A 21,935-nucleotide genomic window follows, 5' to 3' on the forward strand; every position below is an offset into this window, starting at 1 on the left:
ACGTTTTGTGTTCAGCAGAGTTAAGGTTTTAAATGGAAGCCTTTTTGCTGTTTTTCCACTATTGAGTGTCTGAAATTAAAGAAATGGAGACTAGAATAAATATTGAACCATTTCAAGCACAGCCCAGCGCTAACCAGTAATGATTTACAAATACTGGGAAGTGTTCTTCACACGTATTTGTCTTTTCTTAAGTCACGAAATGCTCATGAACAATGTGTTAGGGCTGTATGTGAACACAAACTTATGATGATGATTTTGTCTTTCATCTAGAAATTCTTCCAGATTGTCAGCCACATGTTGGACATTGAAAATCTTGACAAATGGGAGGACATTCACCAGGTAAAGTCTCTACTGTATATAACTGTGTTCCACTTATAGGAAGTTTGCCTTTCCTGTGTACATTTTTTTCCAAACCATTCGCTTCAACAAACTTCCAAAATGCTGAGATGGACGTTAATTTAATTGCCAATGGTTGGTTTGCAACGCATTCATTATTAGTGTTTAAAGATTAAACTCATAAAAGAACACCTGCTTGGAAAATCGAGTGGTTAACCTGGTAATTAAAAGCCTCTGACACTGAGGTGTGCTTGGAGTCTTGCAGCACATTCGGTGTTGTAAGATGTGATGGATTAAATAGTTGTAGACAGTTGGACAAAACTCATTGAAAGTTGGCCTCGGATGATGAGATGATGATGATGATGATGATGATGATGATAATGATGCTGATTGTAATGATGGTGATTATCATTATTAGAATCATGATGGTGATGTACATCCTTTCTTTTTTCTTTTTTTTTGATACGCAGGTCGCTCCCGGGGCTGCTTTGCTGATGAGGATTTTAGAAGATTTTATTCACCTCATTGGGGAAGCTCAGAAGCCTTTTCAGAGTTTTCTGGTGGTTACCAACAACCTTAGTAAGTGTGGCCAACATTCAAACAAAATATAAATGTATAAAAGATTAATTTACTGTGGTATCAAAGACATGTGCTGCTTTAATCACTGCTTCATTTAGCTCCTAGTTTTAAGACTTAGGTATGTCAATGTTTTTGTTAAATGCTTGTTTTCTGACCTACCAAACTGGATAACATATCTTTAGGTAGATTAATGCTATTTAGTGTATGTCTTAACGTAGAACGACTAGATCTAGAGCTAAACATTAGCTGTGTTTCCATTACCCTTGTAAAATCTAAATAGAGCAATAAAAACTGTGAACGGAAACACATGAATTTCAAAAAAACACTTAAATATCCCCAAAAAGTTTTTACGCTTTCATGTGGAGGAATGTCAGGCATTTCAATATTGAAATGTGTCACAAAAGCGCTATGGGAACACTTTTTCCGCAAATACACGTCACAGAATGTGACGTACCTGGTCACATGACCACTTCTGTCCGAGAAAACATGACGCGCTACTCGTAAACAGGAGACCGGGACATTTCTTAGCATTATACTTTAAAATCATTACTGGCACATTTGACGTGAAACAACAAAGGAATACGGAGTGTTATAAGGAGGTTTGGAGCGTCCTTCTTCCTGCAGAGAAGTCTCGCTGGAAGAGATTTTACAGGAGTTGTGAGACTCCAGCATAAAACAACCTTCAATGGAATCACTTTCAGAACGGAACTATACTTTGTCGACATTTAGAAATATCGCTTTTATTTAGCGAAAATGTGTAATGGAAACCCAGCTAATGTTGCCCTCATCTTGTAGGCAAAAAATCCTGTTTTTTTTTTTTTTCCTATAACGTAACAGACATGTTTTCGAGAATGAACTTGAGGAAAATTCTACATTTTCTTTACACTGAACTTAAATGGTACTATGCGTAGAATTAATAATCATGTAGGAAAATGGAGTGTTTGGCAACGAATGCTATAATCTTGGCGCAGTGGATAACTTACATAATGGAGCGCATAGATTACTAGCTAGAGAAAAAAAATAAAAGTTGAACCACAATTTATGGCTCACTGATCCCTAGGGGTTCCCAGACCTTGGTTAGACAAGGAGTACAAAAGACTATAAGGAGATGAACACCTCTAACAGAATTAGATTTGCTTATTTGAAACCTCCAGCATTAATGTGCAGTAAAACTGTTATCTGATCACGATTTACACCTAGCTGCTACTACAGCTTCAAAGTGGAAAAGATGATTCACATTCTCTACAGACCAATTTTTTGCAAATTAAGTTGGAGTTGAGGTATCGGTACTCTTCCTTTTTAAACTATATTCTTGTTTTATGAAGTAAAACTCAAATCTCAACATCTGCAGTGGAAATCCACCAAAACATTTGTATTTATTTCCTTAAAACCATTTCACTCCTAAGTTTTCTGGATTTGTGATCCTTGTGTTTTTACTCTTTGCTTCAGACACAGCTCAGCAAACCAGTTTCTTTGAGACTTCATCGCGCGTCTTGTTTTTCAGTGATAACCATCCAACGAGAGCCGGTGTCAGCAGTTTCCAGCGATATCAACTTTCCCATGAAAGGCCGGCGAGGGATGAAAGACTGGGCCAGAACAGCAGAGGATAAACTTTACATCCCAAAAGAGGTCTTCATCATCCCCACTGAGGGTGAGAGAGATAAGACGGATGTTTCTTTCAGGTCTCAACACTGCCGTTCTCTGTGTTAGGCAGTGTTCGACGGCCAACAAGCTGTAGCTTTTCATCTTCATCAATCTGTTGTCAGATATGTTTGGCAGCAAGTAAAGACTTTTCCTTCACGTTCAACCTTTTAAAAACAGGGAAAATAGCAAATACAAGAGAAGAAAAAAATAGATACAACCTTGAAGAAAACAGTGCACACCACTCACTAGTGCTATTATTTGTAACAATGGACAGCTTACGTTATATGTGTCGTAACTTTACTTTAATGTAAAAAGGACAAACACTAGGGTCATTCTTGAAGACCTTGTTTATCTCTTGTTAGCACCACTAGCTTTAGATGTAAGGATTGTTAACAAAGCCACTTCCTTGCAACCCTGTACAGGACAACCAATTACGGAAGGTAAAAAGATGAGCTTCTTTATCTTGTTATGACCTCTTTTAAAGCAGGAGTGTCCAAACTATGGATAATTACAGTTTGTCATCCATTTTAATTGGCCTGCCAGGAAAGGAAACATTAAAAAATAGAATGAAAATATGGACCGAAATGTGTTTGTGCTGCACTCCTAGGTTCTAAAACTTAATGCAAAACTGTGAAAGTCCAATGACAGAAATCTGGCACTGCTGTCTGATGGAATAACTACCTGATATACCAAATACATCAGAATTAAAACAAGTTCTAAGCTACATTCAATGCTATTACATTGAATTAATATGTTTTCATTACATACACATTTATTGTGGAAAAATTGGTTTATTTGGTTTTGAAAATATTTGGCCAATCTTCAATTGTTGATTTAAAGACTGTGCCAAACTAAAAGTGTAAATGTGTAGCCATGAACTAAAAATTATTTAGCTGGTAATGTATTCATTCACATTTTCACTTTCACATCTCTAGTTCTTGTCAGCGGTAGTCCAGTCCATTACTGAGCAAACACTGACACTCCCATTCACTCCAATGGGCAATCCAGAGACTCCAACTTTTTGGGATGGTGGGAGGAAATCCATTGAAGCACGGGAAAAACGTGCAAATGTAGCACAGAAAGGACCTATGTGTCATCCCCAAAAATGTAAACTGAAACTCTGAGAAAGGAGACTTTAGAGCACAGGTCTTAATCTCACTGTTGTTCAGGGGCCAAATACGGACAAGTTTCATCTCAAATGAGCTGCAGATTTTGGGCAAGAAAAAGAAAGAGCAATTGTTCATCATTGTTGCCAAACTTTCAATATCAGTCCCTGCTGAATCTTAACTTAAACTTTTGTTACACATTTTTTGTAATTTAGAGGAATTTTGTAGAATTGTTTGTGGGAATTTGCAAATGTATGGAAAAATTGAGAGTTCGTTTGACACTTTAGCAATTCAACAACTGCCATCGTGTGATATAAGCATGGGAACATGGCGAGCCTTACAAAATATTGTGGAGTTTCATTAAATTTGTGAATTTGAGATATCTACACTGAATTTTTAAGTAATTTAAACAATACTGTCATTTTTCTTTTTCTTCTACGGGCCAAATCTAAAATGGTACTCACAATATGATAAAAAAAGGACAAGGGGTACATGGGTAAAAAAAGGTTGGGAAACACTTCTAGTATCTGTTCCCCTCAATGAGGACCAACTTCACTGTGAAACAGGTATGTGTTAAAGGTCCTCTATCATGCTAAATTAAACTTTTTGAGCTTTTATTCTTGTCACAATGTTAATTCCTTATCAAAAACACCCACAAAGTATTATTGGGCTTTCTTCCTGCATCTCTGAGCAATCCTCACTAATCCTGCTCACTGAGCTGCCGCTCTGCCCTCTTCTGAAAAACGAGAGAAAAAAAAAAAAACTTTAGTGACATTACTAAGGAAGTGCCTGCTGCCGGTGTAAGTACCAAATGGAAGTATATATAACTGCAGTACAAGCGACGCCCCCTACAAACCATGCCCACGCAAGCAATTTTTCAATGTGCTGAGTCGTTCCATTTTTAGTATCAGCTACATCGCCTAGTATCGCCTTTGACTTGATCTGACAAGTTTGTGACACAATGTGATGCAGTGGTTGGACAAAACAAATGATTATTACCTGAAATGCACTATTCCTGTAGTTAATAGAGATAAGGAAAAGTAAGTGACTTAGCAGCCAGTGAATGTTTGAAACAGCTGAATTACTCCGTTGCTGCTGCTGCTGTGATAAACACAACCTGAAACACTGAGACGGACTCACAATCACAATAGCCACTTAAATAGCCATGTGTTTTACTGTAATGTGCAGTTTTTTGGCTGAAAACAATAACAGTGTGTGGCTAGCAAAAAGAAAATTGCTTTGGTGATCACTGAGAGCGGGGCATGAAGTGTGCGTCTACTGACACGCCTACTCATGAATATGCATGAAGGCCCCAAACAGCCCGTTTTTAGAACTGCTCAGAAAGTCACTTTTCAGATGGCTAAAACTCTGGAAAACAGGCAAGTTTGGGAAGATAAACCTCAAATGCTAGGTTTTTAGAACAAATGGAGATGGGTGAAAAAGAGCATAATATAGGACCTTTAAAGACACATGTATGCTGGACAAGAACTTCCATCTGTTAGGAAGAGTTTGTCTTAACTTGACAACATCAAATCCTTGACAGATCATGAAAACAGAAGCGCAATTGTTTTCTCTATATATTTTTCAATTAAACAAGAAGCAAGAACAGCATTGTCCAAATGCATCAAAGGAGGCAGTTGATGGAAAGACAATATCAGGAAACACCTAAAACACACATTAAAGGGAAACACGCTGGGAGTGTGTTGAAGGTGGTGGTGATTAGAGAAATACTGAGGCAGATGGGAATCCAACTACTAACGCAGACAAAGGTCACTTCTCACAGGAAATGAGGGGCAGATTTTCAGTCTGGCAGCTCATCCTCCATCCAGATTAAACGTGAGACAAGCTGTAAACTATACAAATCACGGCTGACTAGATGTTGAGCTTGTATCATTGACAAAATGCGTGCCATTAATGGGCACTAAAGTCATTTTGCATTCTGACTTTGGAGCATTTTGTGGTAGTTTACCTGCTTTATTTAGCCCTTTATGCTCAGTTTGACACCTTGCAGCTCATATTCTACCTTCTTCTTTTTACAATTGGTACGATCTGTCTGTGAATATTGGATCGTTTCCACAAGGTTAATGCCTTTTGCTGGTTGATATTTCAGGAGTTCATTTCTTGTGGTGAAATAGAGAGATTACCAGCTGCATAGCATTGTCATGGGGGTTTTTCCCATAAGTGATTCAGGCCGTGTCATCAGCATTTCAGCAGACACGGCTTTGGAAATTGTCTCATCCAGTGTGCACATAGCTTTATGAATTAGGACATTGTTAGTGCTTCCCAGCCCCATGGGAGCTCAATCTCTTCACTCTGGCAGTTGGTAAGTGGAGGTCCTCACTTGATCGCTATCAGTTTGTTTGGTTCATTTACGCGGTAATGAAAGCCAATCTTGGACGGACAGCTTAAACATGCTCATAAAGACCCTGTGGCACCTTTCAGTGTGCACATGTGCGCATAAACAGACATACACATGGTCGATTGATAGACTCATGACTCGCTTCAGTGGCAGGGACTTAAATTATTTTCCCTTGATTTTGAGGTGAAAAACTCCTCTCTCTCCCTCTAATGTATCTCACAGCAACAAGTATTGAAGTCGTCTCACAGCCTTGCACTTTGTTTCACCTTTTTTTCCAAATGCATCTTCTTCAGCTAGTGCATATCCAGTAGTTCAAGATCAAAACTGACCATTGTATTTTCAGTTAATGTTCTAATCAAGATAATTTCCATCATCATTACTATGATTATCATTTTAAAGGAAAAATTAAAGTTATAAAACCCCATAGGGTTTAATTTATTTATTTTCCACTTTCTCCCTACCAAGTACCCCCTATAGTTCCATTGCATACTTCTAGGGATACACGTACCACCATTTGAGAAACAATACTCCAGAGCTTCCAACCCGGCCCACAGGATTATTTTGCTCAACGTAGAAATGACACGAAAGACATTATTCCTGAAGTGTCAAATATTTTTTTTTCTTATCTCAGGGGCAACATTCAACCCAGTTTGATGTCAAATTTCTAAAGGAAATAAGAAGAATTATGTTCACATTAATTGATTTAAATGGCTACACCTGAAATATTACTACTGTATGTAGTGTGTCACCTCATTTTCAAATGATCAAAGTCTTTATTTTGACAGATGTGCATTACACTGTGTTAAAACTGGACAAATAATAGTTTGTTTTTCTGGTTTGGCTGAACTGGGTTATTTGGCCCGTGAACTAAAGTGAGTTCAAGGCTACAAAAAATGGTATTGAACTTACTATTTTTCAAAAACATGGCAGGATTATATAACATATCTATAAAAAAACCATGACTATAACTTTATAAACTGTGCCTCAAACTCACTCTCATCTGTGCTGTGAACTACTCAGTATCCCTGAAAATGTTTGTTATAACCAAAACCATTCCCAGTGCAACATTTACAGAAGTATTTTTTTTGTGAAATTCGAACAAGAAGTTAAGAAGCAGGAATGGACATTTCAGTGAAACTTGTGTGTTGTTGCCTTTGTGCATTTGTTCATTGGTATCAAACAAAACGCTGCAACATATTCTGCACAATGTTGTACAAATGGAAGAACAATAATGAGGGGAAGCGTTAGGAGCTAAATATACCAACAGGGCATCAGTAGCTCTTTTGTCATGAAATTCTCCTCAGCTTGAGGGTTATGAATTTATTTTAGTTTTCTGAGAAAAAGGAAAAGTTTTCCGAAATTCATATTAGTTGTGCAGATCAGAAAGTGTCCTCATTAACTTTTCTCATATATGTTTATTTTATTTTTTTATTATTTTTAAACATAAAAAGTTGCCGTTTGTGACTAATTATTACATTGAAGATTAGGGAACATGACGGAGAAGTCTCTTCATGGGAACCTTTTTGATTGAGTGCTTTTGTGGCATTAATCATCCTCCTGTGTGGGAGTCCCACCCACTCCCATACTGATTTACTATTTACCCATAATCCACTGACTCTCTCTCATTTGCATGCCTTTGCACACACTGTCCAATTAGGATCCATCAAACTCCCAGGCTTCATTGTATTGACTTTGATCTGTTTTGTGCCTCCTCGCCGTCTTACACAATCCTTCCTTTTTTCAGTGGCGTGATCTTTTTTGTCTCCCGCTCTTGTTCCTCTTCGACTGTCTTGACACACACACACACACACACACACACACACACACACACACACACACACACACCTTTACTGCAATATATTACCTCTCGGGGAGGATGCAGACAGATTTTAGATGAGTCACCCTGTGTGTCTGATACCATCACTCCCTCCGTCTATTCTTCTGCCCGTTGTCTCTTCGCTGCTGCTCCTCCATTGCTTCCCCTAACGTAAAAGGGCAAAGGGGGGGCGTGGCATTTCCTTGACATATACCCATATTTTTCCTCTCTGCTTCCCCTTACTGGAAGGGACTGACATTTACAGAGGGACACTACATCTCTTTGGGAGTTCTCTGCTTATTTTTTAGTGAAACAGCATTGATGGGTGATGAAAGGCAGAGGGTTGGCTGAAAAGGGTGGAAAAAATTCTAAATGTTTGTAGGTATAAAGCAGTAATATCAGTAGGGATGTCCTGATACAACTATGAGAACAGCCTAGCTGAACATTAATCATGTCTAATAGAACTTTTTTTTTTCTTTACTGTTACTGTTCGAAAGCATGATTGCACGTTTTACATCATTTCTTATCAGTTTTGAATAAGAATAATCACAATTTGTACCTTTTTCAATAAAAGTTTAATTGTTTTGCCCATTTTATTGTATCTTTGTTGCGATAGAGGGGCTCTGAATTATTATTATTTTTAATTCTTTACAGGGGGGCACAACATAAAAAGTTTGGGAACTGCTGTATTAACCAAGGTTTTACACATAATTAATAAAATCAATTAAATTAAATAGAAGTCACTGAAAATTAATCTCAATAAATCGAATAAAAACTTTTTTATCGCAGATTTTAGATGCAGGTACGTAATAATCTGATATTATTTAATTTTTTTGTTGTTATTGATATCTACCGATATCCTATCAATATTGGGTTAGGACACCTTTAAATATTAGTGTGTGTTTGGGTGGAGGTATGAATGGACTATAGCTAAGGGGGAAAGGCAAGTGTAATTATTATGTAATTAATTACTATATAGGGAGATTCATTCAGAAGCATTATATAAACTACTTGTTAATTAGCTTTATTGGATTTTTGAACAGGTCTGAAATACTAACAAAAAAGAGGAATGGAAATTATTTAAAAATGAAAGTGAATTTGGGGTATTGTAGGTTTAGGGGAGGCGGTCTACATTCTAAAAAACAAAACTTTTGAGTCATTTTCTAATTCAAAAGTATTGTTTGAACACTAAAGCTATATTTACATGACATAAGCAATATCATTTATAAAGGCCATTCATCCTGAGCTCTATGTGTCCAATAAACCTCTTTGTTGTTTGGCCTGAGTGCATGGTGTCCTTGAAGTAGTAACTTGAAATAATGGGCCTATTTGTTAATATATAATATTATTTCTTTCTTCAGAGACTGAAACTGACTCTGAATCGACGATGTACTATGTCATCGGAGCCATCTTGTACAGAACATTGGGTGTAATTTTACCTGCACCAAAGTGAGTATCACATTTTTAATATTCTGTACTTGATTTCAACATGATGTCACCACTCCGTTGCCTAACAATTATTTTGTCTTGGATACATCTTATTTTTCTTGGATTGGTATCCCATTACCTTGGTTTCTTCCTGGTTGTTTTTTTTTTTTTTCTCTCTCATTGCAAGGGCCGAGTTATTACACCAGAAATGACTATCTCATTGTTTTCCTCCATGTTTGCTTGTGCACTCAGTGCATATTTGTAGGTACATGCTGGTCTTTAAACACACACATGCCTCATCAGGTTAAACAGATACATGCCCCAAAACTTGCAAGAAAAAAAGTGGAAGTTGGAAGCAATTTGGAGGGTGTCAAAAAGGGCACTCTAATATGGTGTTTGTGCTGGCCCAGGGCTCTTTTATTCAGGTCAGCGCTCTTGGTCGGGGATGAGCTAGATCTGTTAAACCCTTTTTTCCCTCCCTGTAGCTCTGCTGAATGTTAATTGTTAAATATTTCGGTTTTCACTAAGATCTCATCTTCAGATTGCCAAATATTACCAATGTATGTTTGCTGATTTTACTTTATGTATTTATTTTACCAACTACAGCAAGACTATTGGTGATTCAACCAACTCAACCTGAACTAATACGCCAATAAGTCTCTTTTTTATGTCTTCCACAGTCCTCCAGCATTGATCAACTCCAAGATCTTGGCGGTGACAATACGACCAGAACCACAACCCAGTGAGCCTATGGTAGTGGTGGAGCTGTCACCTATTTTAAATGTAAGCTCAAATAACTTTTTTCCACTTTCTACTCATTGCCTTCCAATAATTAGTCGGCTGTAACCTAAGTTTGGAAAGTTTTAATTATTGAAATTAAATCATTTTGGTTTCGTAAGAGTGTGTTGTACGCAGCAAAGATGGAAATGATTTCAAATGAAACAAATTCCCTGGCAAAGGTTTGCATTTTTATGATATACTTGTAGAATAAGCAAATGCTGGAAAGAAAAAGAAAAAGGCTGGCTCTAACTGGATCCTCTTCTCCCAGTCGGCCAATGTTGCTGGAGTTCAGATAAAATTAAGCGCGCTGCATGCTGTAAAGCGCCACTGAGATGGGTGAATTACCTGAATAAATGCGGACCTTTTGGACTTTTTTATATCGCAGCGTCTCCTGGCACCAATTCAGTTTATATTACAGTGGAGTGTGTTAATATAAAACGAGTCCTGGGGTGTCGTCAATAAGAAGAAAAAAAAAACCATGCTTTGGTTTAATGAGATGCACATTTCAGGGCCTCAGTAAGAAGGATTGGCTTTTATCCCTGCGTTGCTGAACAGTTCTGAAAGTGTTTTCCAATATTTGTGAGTTCACTTATAAATTCAGATGCACACATTGAAATCCTAACAAAGAAATCAATCTCTTGCTGTTGTCAACTGAAACCTGAGATTCAATATTATTGTGGTGTTTCATTACCATTACCATTTTGCATTCATTCTCCTTCCCTCAACCACTTCATCTTCCAATGTTGCTAATGCATTCTGTATTTCCTTTCAAGACCGGCAACTTTTATCTTCTTAATATTCTGCTCTTTAAAACTTCCAACGTAGCAAGTATAATAAAGTTTCGCAGAATGGGCATCACCATAAGTACACAATTTATTGATTGCATGTGTGTAGCACACAAAACAAGAGTTCAGGAATATAATAGAAGGTCACTGTCTTGGCCGCGATCACGCCGTACAACTTAGTTCTCTTTCCAAATTTTAGCCTGGGACTTCATTCTTACTCTCTCTTTCTATCCAGCCCCTCCCTCTTCTAAAGAGTAACGAAACCCTTGATTACGGGCAGGGCTCTTGGAAGCAGTTAAGACACACCCAGTCTATACTATCAACTCTCCAAAGAACAATCTATGCTATGCTAATTACCTACGCAATACTCACTATACCGCTCTATTCACAATTCTCTCAATTCAACCTACTCACCACAGATGCTAGTTTATCCAAAAGGGGCGGGGCTAACAGTTACATGAGAGGCCACCAAAATGTTACGAACTACTGTTCTCAGCCAGTAGCAAAATGTAATTGTAATAGCAGGGTATTGACCTTTTATGTTTTCACAACAATGTATGCCAAATTGAAATACTCTCACTAAAAGTTCAAGAGTTGGACTAGGATCAATCAACAAGACTACTTCTATACGAAATACAACCATTTTCAGCAGGTTTTGGGGTTAATTACTCCTTAACTACAGCGCCACCTATTCTAACACCCGTCGGGTCAGGTTTGGGCTTGGGGTGGGTTCAGACACTGCCCGGTAAATTAATGACAAGGTGATGTGTTTTGAGAAAGACGCATGAATGGATGCTGACTCACTCTGGAGTTGTGTGCTGTCACATAGAAAGCAGGTCTCTGAGTTGTGTGTGTTCAAGCAGTGTTTCCACATCCTTTACGGCAGAAGTAAACCGGTATGTAGCGTGACAAGAAAATAAATAAAGTAAATAAAAAATAGTAAAGTAACTAAAGCTGTGTTAGCAAAGAAACTGGTTTCGGAGCATTCCACATGTGCGTGCACGGGTTGAAATGAGTTCAGGCTTAAAGGGTTCGGCCTGTGTCTCTCTGGCTTGGGCCGGGTTGGGTCTTCTTTCTTTGGCCCAGTTAAAGCACCATATTACTGTCTCCACAACTGATGAACACCAAAACCCAACATAAGTGCAACAACAGCCATTAATAACAGGACGCTACATTTTGTTCACATTTTAACCTTAATATGTGTAAAGGCAGGCATACACTGTGCGATTTTGAGTCGATTTATGACTTGGCCTACCTTTAATGTGATACCCGCTTGATCTATTCCACAATTAAACATAATCCACCCCAACCAGGCGTACTGTGGCAGTTGAAAAATCTCAATTTGCTATCATTTATCATATAATTATTTTAACTTTTTATACTGACACCATATATAAATAAATATACAGTTTGAAGTCTTGACTTTTAAGTAGTTTTGAGAAACACAGCCTATGTGTGGCATTATCTTCTTCCTGTTACGTAATTAACAAGTCAATAATTTGCAAGTTCAAGCCACAACTTAACTTACGATCCACATCATCAGCTCTAGCCACACGGAGCAACTTTTGATTGAAAATGAAATTTCTTCTGCCGCTGGTGGCGTTACATGGTCTTGACCTTGTCAGTTCTTAAAACAAATGCTCTATTCTACAACCTCGGCCATATTTTTCATAGGATCTCATATCTTTAAGAGGACATCTGCTTCTTTCAGCATCCATGGTGCCTTAATTTGATTGTGTGTTGTTTCATAGTATGGCAGCAGGAGGCTAGAGAAACCCCCAGGTCCCTACAGTAGACCACTAAACCATATGCCAAGTATTATCCCTCAACCCCCTTCTGATGCTGTCCTTCATGTTGCCTTTTAATTTTTCAAAGGCGGCCTTGGTTTGTTCTCCAGTTGCGAGCTCTTAGGCTCTCTCTGCTAATTTATTTTTATTGTTGCTTACTTTTATCAATCAAAAAGCATCACCATGTTTTTTTTTTTTTTTTTTCTCGATTCATTTTCTAAAGCAAGCTTCTTTCTCTTTTATTCACAAGCTTTGATATGAAGCATGAGTCACGTTACATCAGCTTACTTTTCTTGATTTGCTTCAAACCAATATCTATTTTGCACTCGAGGCGATAAATACATAGAACTGGATAATGGCTGCTGATCTTAGGAAAAAGGGGACGGCTGCTGTTAAGGAAGATGTTGTTCCAGCTTGTGAATGGAAACTTAAAAACACTCAGGTGCATGCTGCTACTCAACGCGACCTTCAACACAACAAAACGAAATGGACTTTGTGGAAGCACACAGGTGTCGGCCTCCCTGCAGCGTACATGCAAGCCCTCCAATGATTGATAGCCGGATGCTAGCAGAGCTTACCACACTAATGCACATCCAGTGACAACAATCTGCATGTGAGGCAGAACAAAGCACCGTCATCGATCAATCCGTGTCACCTCGTCTTTTGATCCTGTGTGTATAAACATTGCATCACTCTATCGTCTGAAGCCCACTCGTGCAGAGACCGCTGCGTTCATTGGATATCAATACATGTGTGGTTCAGAGAAGAAAGAGTGACCTTGAGCTTAGAGGAATAAATACTCACTAGTCAGGTTTGAATTTGAAGCACTGATTAATGAAATAAATGTTTCAAGAAGATTCTTCTCTATAATTGATGACGCTGTCTGACTGCGGCGTTACTGCTATATTACCCATTACCATGGGGGGGAGCTCAGTCAAAATGCTAAATCCAAAAAGGAGTGTACCAAGAAAACTAAAACTATCTGAAACTGATCAGAGTTGCTAATTCTGCAATCTCCATGATTCTGCAAAGTTGTTTTGATAATGTGAAGAAGAAGAATAAAAAAAAAATGTTTTGTGCTGAATATTTGATTCAAAACAATCACGCACATGGTTAAATTCAGGGTTTAAATTCCAATTACGTTTTCAATTATCCATGTTCAAATACAGTTCAATTACGATTATGATGACTGGCATTTTTTTTTTCCATCTATATACAAATCAATTACAATTATTATTTGTCCCCTTAAAGTCAATTACAATTACTCAATTACTAAAATTCAACTACAATTTAACTAACTATTATTTATCTAAGGTTGTGTTGTGTTGTATGCAGCTTTGTATGTGTGTACAATGTCGTTTTAGCATCTTTACATTTATAATTTAGTGCATATGTTAAAACATCTTATGTAAAAGCCCAACTGAGGACAATAGTTAGAATTTAGAAATAACTATGAACTCTTTGTACAAAACATCAGTTACATTCACACTGTTGTATGAAAATATACTGACAGGTAGTGGGAAAACTTGACAATTGTATTAATTGTTAACTACATATGTGTAACCTTTTTTGCATTTAATTAAATTGTATTATTATTGTTTTTTTATATATATATATATATATATATATATATATATATATATATATATATATATATATATATATATATATATATAGCATTTCCAGGGCAACTACAATTACAAAGTGAACTCAATTACGATTACAACGGTAACATATTTCCAAAATTACAATTACGATTACGATTATAATTACGCCATATTTGTAATTTATCATCAGAGACGCGTTTACAATTATAATGACCCCAACCCTGCTTAATACCTATTCTAGACCAGACAAACGATTCAAATGAGGATCCATTTTAAAATATTGACGTGAAGATTACTCAGTTTAAGTTATGGATCACTGTATAGATTTACTGCTTGAGTCATAGTGAGTCTTCTTTCAATATAACGCATCACTAAGCTTTGATTACAACATGATTCACATGCAATTTGACCTCGATTGACTGTGAATCAAAGAATGAAAAGTGAACTGGTTTCAAACCACCAGCGATCAGTAAAATATCAATTAGACTAAAGCTGATTCTTTGCAGCAGGTTATTATTTTGTGTAACATATCCCTTTTCTACCTTGTTTTTTGTTTTTTGTTTTTTTTTTCACTGTACAATGCAGTTGTGCTTGAGTGAAGGGATGTCAAATTTGAATCTTGTCACTGTTTTTAAACTTGCTTTCCATCACTTGATTTGAAAACTCCCAGTTCATGGCTCAGGACTCAAAAGTCTGGCAATAACCCTTTTTTTTCGCCCCCCCCCCCCCAGCCATCTGTACCCATCCTATGTCTTTCATTGTCTGTTTACCACCCTCCATCCACAATGCACTATCACTCTTTCTCCTTTGGCATCTCACTACTTTGTCTTCCCATGAGCTTTCTCTCTCACTCATCCCCTTGAATGGCAATAACAGCTTATCTTCTCTCCTCACTTTCCCCCTCCCAATTTCCCCCCTCCCCTCTTTCTCCCCCACACACACACGTACTCCCTCTCTTTTATCTCGCAGGGTACATCAGATCCACAGTGTGTTGTCTGGGACTACGGCAACCCGTAAGTTACTTCAAAGACAATTTATTTTCTATACGTGTGTCCACGCAGTGATGTGTGTGCAGTGCAGTGTGTTTGTGTCTGTCTCCGTGTGGGTTGATGTTCATCTTATGGCTGATTGTGCTCAGTCAGATTACGTATTTATTTATTTATTTATTTTTATTAATGAGCTGCGAAGAGTTTAATGAAGTTCTCAGTGTTGGTGTTAATTAAATTAGTCAGTGGGAACAAACAGCGTTCTCTGCATGGCTTCAAGTTAAAAAATGACATCAATCAGAAGTGGTGGACTTTTTTCTTTTGCTGTGATTCAACTTTTTTTTTTTAAACTACCTTATTTTTTTTATTTTTTTTTAATTACAGTTGAATTTTCTGTTGTTTATCTCATATAAATATGAAATATCTCGATGTGTTAGTTTTACACTCATTTGTCCTTGGTTTGATCGGCTCCGTGCTATCAACCAGCGCTATTGATTATCACCATTAGCCTAGATAGTGATTTTTGTTGATTACTAAGTAGATAATAGGCTCTGGTTCCAGGTCATCCCCTCTCTTTGCACTCATTTCACACCAATCATTGGGAGATACTCTCTTTGAATGGCCTATATTTTACATCAAGGTCAGTAAGGGTGCAATACTAACAACTGATTACTTTGTTATAGGCAGTTCATAATAAATCAGGCAATTATGGCCGATGGGAAATTTTCAAGTACTTATCAAGTCTAAAGTTATTACAAAAGCCTAATGAAGGTGCAACTATACTAAGTGTGTTTTTCCTTGGCAGCTGGATTTAGTACTTACTGTATATAGAAACAGTTCAAGTACATAATTGAGTTTATATGTTAGCACATCAGAAGCAGGGTTTCCATTACACTTGGAAATGCACAAAATCTAAATAGCCTGATAATAAGTGGTGATGGAAATACCTGAAAGGCACTCATATATTGCGAAAAAGTTGTGACGCTTTCATGAGGAGGTATTCCAGATGTTTCGATCTTGAAATGTGTCGCAAATGCACTATGGGAACACTTTTTTCACAAATGCACGCCAAATAACGTGACGTACCTGGTCACACGACCACTTCTCTCCGAGGAAACATTTATTTATTTATTTTTTATTTATTTATTCAGTTTATTTCCGACATGGTTACATTCACTTTTTTTTTTTTTTTCACATTTTTTTTTTTTTTTTTTTCTTTTTTGTACATGCCGAAAAAGGAGACGAGAGAAGCAGTTTGCTTACCCGGGTCCCGTCCCCTGTTTTACCATCGCAAATTTACATGGGTTTACATGTCTCTCTGGTCAAACATTCTTGAGTTCTTCTGAACCGTCCATTTTTGTGTATTCTCATCTGTAGTCAGTGTTGTCCTCCTCCTCTCTATCTTTGTTCGTGTTGGCCTTGTTCCCTGCCAGACGCGGTACAACATGACGCGGTATGTGTGGACAAAAAAAAGGAGACCGGGACATTTCTTAGCATTATACTTATAATTATTACTGCCGCAGTTCTGAGCGTCCGTCTTTCTGCAGTGAAGTCTTAGGAAGCTCCTGCCCAAAACGTTCAAAGCGCAATTATACTTGGTCGACATTTAGAAATGTTGCTTTTATTTTGCAAAAATCTGTAATGGAAACCCAGCTAATCACTCCAGCATGTCAGTTTGATTGCCTTCTGTCCACACTGTTGTGAGCTCCACACATTCTGGTAATGCGCTGCTCTCACCTCAGGGTGTTAGAGTTTAGACTTGACAGATGATCTATCCACACTTTCTAGACAAGCGCCAATCCATTTGAATGCTAAATGCTATGCTAATTCATTGGAATAGTGGGATGGGAGAAAACTGTGAGAGTTTCTGGTGAGTGTGTGTTATTTTTGTTAAAGACCTCACACAGAAGGATATAAAATCTGGCATAGAACAGTGTTGATCGTACTGTGTGTGGCACATCACACACATTACATCTGTACAACTACTAATGTTCCACCAAGCCAAAAATCTCCCGTGATCAAACAAGATCTTACAAAGTCATCTAATGCAGCGTTCCAAACAACTCGGAACACAGAATTTTCAAACCTCTTACTTCTAAGGCAAGGCAAGGCAAGGCAAATGTATTTGTATAGCGCATTTCATGCTCAAGGCAACTCAATGTGCTTTACATGATAAAACATTCATTTGTTTAAAATCAATAAGAACATTTAAAATCATCAGTAAAATCAATTAAAATCATCAGTAAAATCAATTAAAATCATCAGTAAAATCATCATGACATCAACAACATGACCAAAAATCTCTCTCTCAATCATATGCAGTAGAGAAAAAAAGTGCCTTTAACTTTGATTTAAAAATGTTCACATGTGATGCTGACTTCAGCTCTGCTGGCAGTTTGTTCCACTTCTTTGCAGCATAACAACTAAAAGCAGCATCACCATGTTTACTGTGAGTTCTGGGCTCCACTATCTGACCTGTGTCCATAGATCTGAGAGACCTGCTGGGTTCATACCTGACTAACATGTCACTGATGTATTCTGGACCAAACCCATTCACAGATTTATACACTAGCAGCAGAACTTTAAAGTCTATTCTGAGGCTGACTGGGAGCCAGTGTAAAGACTTTAAAACTGGACTAATGTGTAATCGAAAAAGTGACTTAGAACACCACCTGAAATTTCATTTTATGCTTTTTTTTTTATGAGTTTTGAAGAAGAATAAACACATTCCTTAGCTTTTTTTTAATAAATGTTACAATTTTTTTTACCCGTTTTGTTGACATTTTGTTGACGTTATTACTGGTTGAGCCTTTTTTCCACATTCGGCGCACTTTTACATACACATACCTATCGAGCTATGTTCACATGCATGTGTGCTTTACAAAACGGTGTGTATTGATGTGGTTGCCGTTAATAAGCCTTTACACACTCTTGCCCTGGTTCAGTTCTTGCGCATGAGGTCAAAGGTCAAGAGGTATTAACTCGCCATAGCTAACGGTGTAAACAGTGAGTCTGACAGAGATTTAGATAATTTTTTTCCCCGTTGCAGCATTGATTCTTTGAGAAAAAAAAAATGTGATATTGGTTTCCAAAGCTAATGCTGCATACGAGCTAAAAATTCAATTTTTTCCTGGTTTTTCAACAGTGATCAATCAGCTAAACAGTGCTGTTTCACTTATAGGCCCGTCCATTTTGTTCACTTCCTTCAAATTTGTAAAATAATAGCTTAATAAAAAAAATCATGGACCTGGTTAGAGAATGGTGGACCTCGTAAATGTACTTTTAAATATTTTTTAACACTAAATTTTAGATTTCTGATATTTACCAATAACGATATATATATATATATATAGACCTCATTCCTCTAATCTAATGTTAGTTTACATTATATATATATAACATGTTAGGCTTATTTTTATTTTGATGCCCGCTTGATGTATTCCACAAATAAACATAATCAGCCCCTATCAGGCATACTGTGACAGTTGAAAAACTCCAACTTGCTATAATTTATCACATCTCTTGTTTGAATTCAATTCTAGTGGAGCAAACGTGTTAACATGCATTTAAAAAGCCATTTATTCCGGTTTTTTTTAAGATGCAAATAAACCCACCAAATGTTTATGGTGTGGTGCTAAAAAGGATTGACATGGTGCTCAATAACAATGTTGAATAGATGTTGACAAAAGCTGGACCTGAATGTGGTTGACATAGTGAGAGAACACGTTGTACAAAACAATAGTTTGTTTGCTGGAGGATATCACCTCTCTTAGCTTGGCAGTCTGTCAGCTTGGTTTGGAGGTTCAACAGGAGAAAGACACCAGGTGGAAAATGTATAGATTGCTGAGCAACAGCAACGCCATAGAAACTGAAAGTAGACAATATTTTGTGCACTTTGCTGCATTTTTTAACCTTTTGATAGCTATAATTGAAGATTAGGATTCAATCTCCATAGTATAAGCAGCCACTTATAAATGTGCACGCTGTTCAGTTCTGATGTTATATTTATAAAGTCTGTAAGAACGTTCCTCTCTTTCTCTTAGCTGGCAAGAGTGGCCAACAGTTTACGGTGCTCACAGTTCATTTCAGTATTCATGTGTGACTGTTTATTTATTTATTTAGCCCCCAACAGGCCCATATGTCAGCACCATCTGCGCACTCAAAGCGTAGAGCTTGCCTTCCCTCCTCGTCGTTCTCCATGTAATGGTCCCTGAAACTAACTCAGAACCTGTTTCCATGTGCCTCATTGGTTGAGATAGTTGCTGTCAGGGTTGGGATCAATTATATTTTTCAGTTACAATTATGTTTTCAATTCTCCATGTTCAGTTCAGTTTAGTTACGATTACAGTGCCCAGCATTTTTAACAATTAAATTATTATTTAGTTTTCTTATCCGCTAAAAATCAAATCCAATTATGTTATTAATGACTAAAGTTCAATTACAATTAATCACAATTATTAAGTTTTGGGTTCAAATAAATTATAATCGACACATTTTATATAATTTTCATGCCAATTACAGTTACAAATTCAACTACAATATATGCATTTCCTGAAGAAAATGCAAGTGAGGATGCAGGTGCTGGCCCGTGTCGCACTGCATTAGCTTGGCATTAACATTAGCATTAGGTAGCATTAACTAGCACTAACATTACCATTAGCAATATTAACATTGGCAATGTCGAGCATTACCATTGGATAGCATTTACATTAGCTTGCATTAGTATAACTAGCATTAGCATTAGCCTCGCTATAGCATTAACCAAGCACTAGCAATATTCTAGCAATGGTATTAGCCTAGCAATGACATGAGCATTATTCTAGCATTAGCATTGACCTAACATTAGCACTTACCTAGCAATATAATTTGCCTAGCAATAGCATTAACCAAACATTAGCGCTAACCTAGCATTAGCATTAACTAGCACTAACATTAGCATTAGCAACATTAACATTAACAATGTCGAGCATTACCATTGGATAGCATTTACATTAGCTAGCATTAGTATAACTAGCATTAGCATTAGCCTAGCTATAGCATTAACCAAGCACTAGCAATATTCTACCAATGGCATTAGCCTAGCAATGACATTAACATTTTTCTAGCATTAGCATTGACGTAACATTAGCACTTACCTAACAATATAATTTGCCTAGCAAAGGCATTAACCAAACATTAGCACTAACCTAGCATTAGCATTGCCCTTGCTTTTACATTAGCCTAGAATTAGCATTAGCTTATCAATGGCATCAACCTAGCATTAGCATTAACCTAGCAACAGATTTTTAAAATTACGATTTTAATTGTCAAAAAGTACAATTATAATTGACCCCAACCCTGGTTGCTGTTGTGCTCATATAAAACAAGTAGGATTGGAATAATGATATGGAAATGTATGCTTCTGCTTATATTTGGATTGTTTATCCACCTTTAGTTAGTTTTCCAGACCTCTTCTCGCTCCTCTTGCTTGCTTCCTGACCTTGCCTCTGGCTCTTCTGTGATATGACCTCTCTGCTATTTACTGTGGATTATGTAATAAAGCCTCCTCCTTCCTGTTATACATGCTCAGCTCAGTATCACATACACATGTCTTGTGTGTTATTGATCACATTGGTTCTGTTAGTGTCAAGGAGTTTTATTAAATATACATTGCGATGCTTAAACATTTATTCATGCATTATTTTTATACTGTAGGTACATTATCAGAGGACACCATATAGAAGCCTTTATTAAGTTAATAATGCCCAACATGTGGCTCTTTATGGCTTAAATGTAATTATTAATTCCCAGAAAACCTTAAAAGGGAAACTTTTTACCTATTTCCTTTGGCTATTTTGCAACTTCCTTTTTCCCCTTGTTGCCCCTTTTCAAAAAGTTCTTTTTTGTCAATTTTTGTAAGTTCTTATTGACACTTTTATCCAATTATTGTCTATTCTTGGATTTTTTGGACCACATTACATCCCAAAAGGCTAACTTTTGCCCAAGAAATACCACTTGTTTCCTTTTACCCCAACATTTTTTACCCTCTTTGTTCCACGTTTGCCCTTTTTCACTATTGTTTGCCACATTTGCCTCATTAAAGCTACCCTTTGCCGTTACATGTTACCTAGTTCCTCTTTATTTACCCGTTTTTTGGCCACTCATGACTGCTTTTGGCCCATTTCAGACATGGCAAGGCAAATGTATTTGTATAGTGCATTTCATACACAAGGCAACTCAATGTGCTTTACATGATCAAAAAGTGCACCAGAAAACATTCAACAGCTTAAAATCAATAAGAACATTTAAAACAATCAGTAAATACATTTAAACACATCACATCAACAACATGACCAAAACCGTCCCTCTCAATCATACGCAGTAGAGAAAAAAAGTGCCTTTAACTTTGATTTAAAAATGTTCACATGTGATGCTGACTTCAGCTCTGCTGGCAGTTTGTTCCACTTCTTTGCAGCATAACAACTAAAAGCCATGTAAACCATGTTTACTGTGAACTCTGGGCTCCACTATCTGACCTGTGTCCATAGATCTGAGAGACCTGCTGGGTTCATACCTGACAAAGATCTCACTGATGTATTCTGGACCAAACACATTCACAGATTTATACACCAGCAGCAGAACTTTAAAGTCTATTTTGATGCTGACTGGGAGCCAGTGTAAAGATTTTAAAACTGGACTAATGCACTCTAACCTCTTTGTTCTGGTTAAGACCCGAGCTGCAG

General features: G+C 37.2%; 1 protein-coding gene across 5 annotated transcripts in view; it reads left to right on the forward strand.

Annotated features, from left to right (window-relative positions):
* The window catches only part of adgrb2 (adhesion G protein-coupled receptor B2), a 271,609-nt gene that overhangs the window by 163,757 nt on the left and 85,917 nt on the right, over positions 1-21,935 (forward strand). For all 5 annotated transcript variants that reach the window (XM_028461068.1, XM_028461072.1, XM_028461069.1 and 2 more), the window contains exons 10-15: positions 271-339; positions 807-915; positions 2,420-2,566; positions 9,202-9,289; positions 9,949-10,051; positions 15,197-15,240. In XM_028461068.1, coding sequence (XP_028316869.1) covers positions 271-339; positions 807-915; positions 2,420-2,566; positions 9,202-9,289; positions 9,949-10,051; positions 15,197-15,240 — 560 coding nt within the window. The remainder of the gene's footprint in view (positions 1-270; positions 340-806; positions 916-2,419; positions 2,567-9,201; positions 9,290-9,948; positions 10,052-15,196; positions 15,241-21,935) is intronic.

This window comes from Gouania willdenowi, chromosome 11 (genome assembly GCF_900634775.1).
Source record: "Gouania willdenowi chromosome 11, fGouWil2.1, whole genome shotgun sequence".
NCBI classification, from domain to species: Eukaryota; Metazoa; Chordata; class Actinopteri; order Blenniiformes; family Gobiesocidae; genus Gouania; species Gouania willdenowi.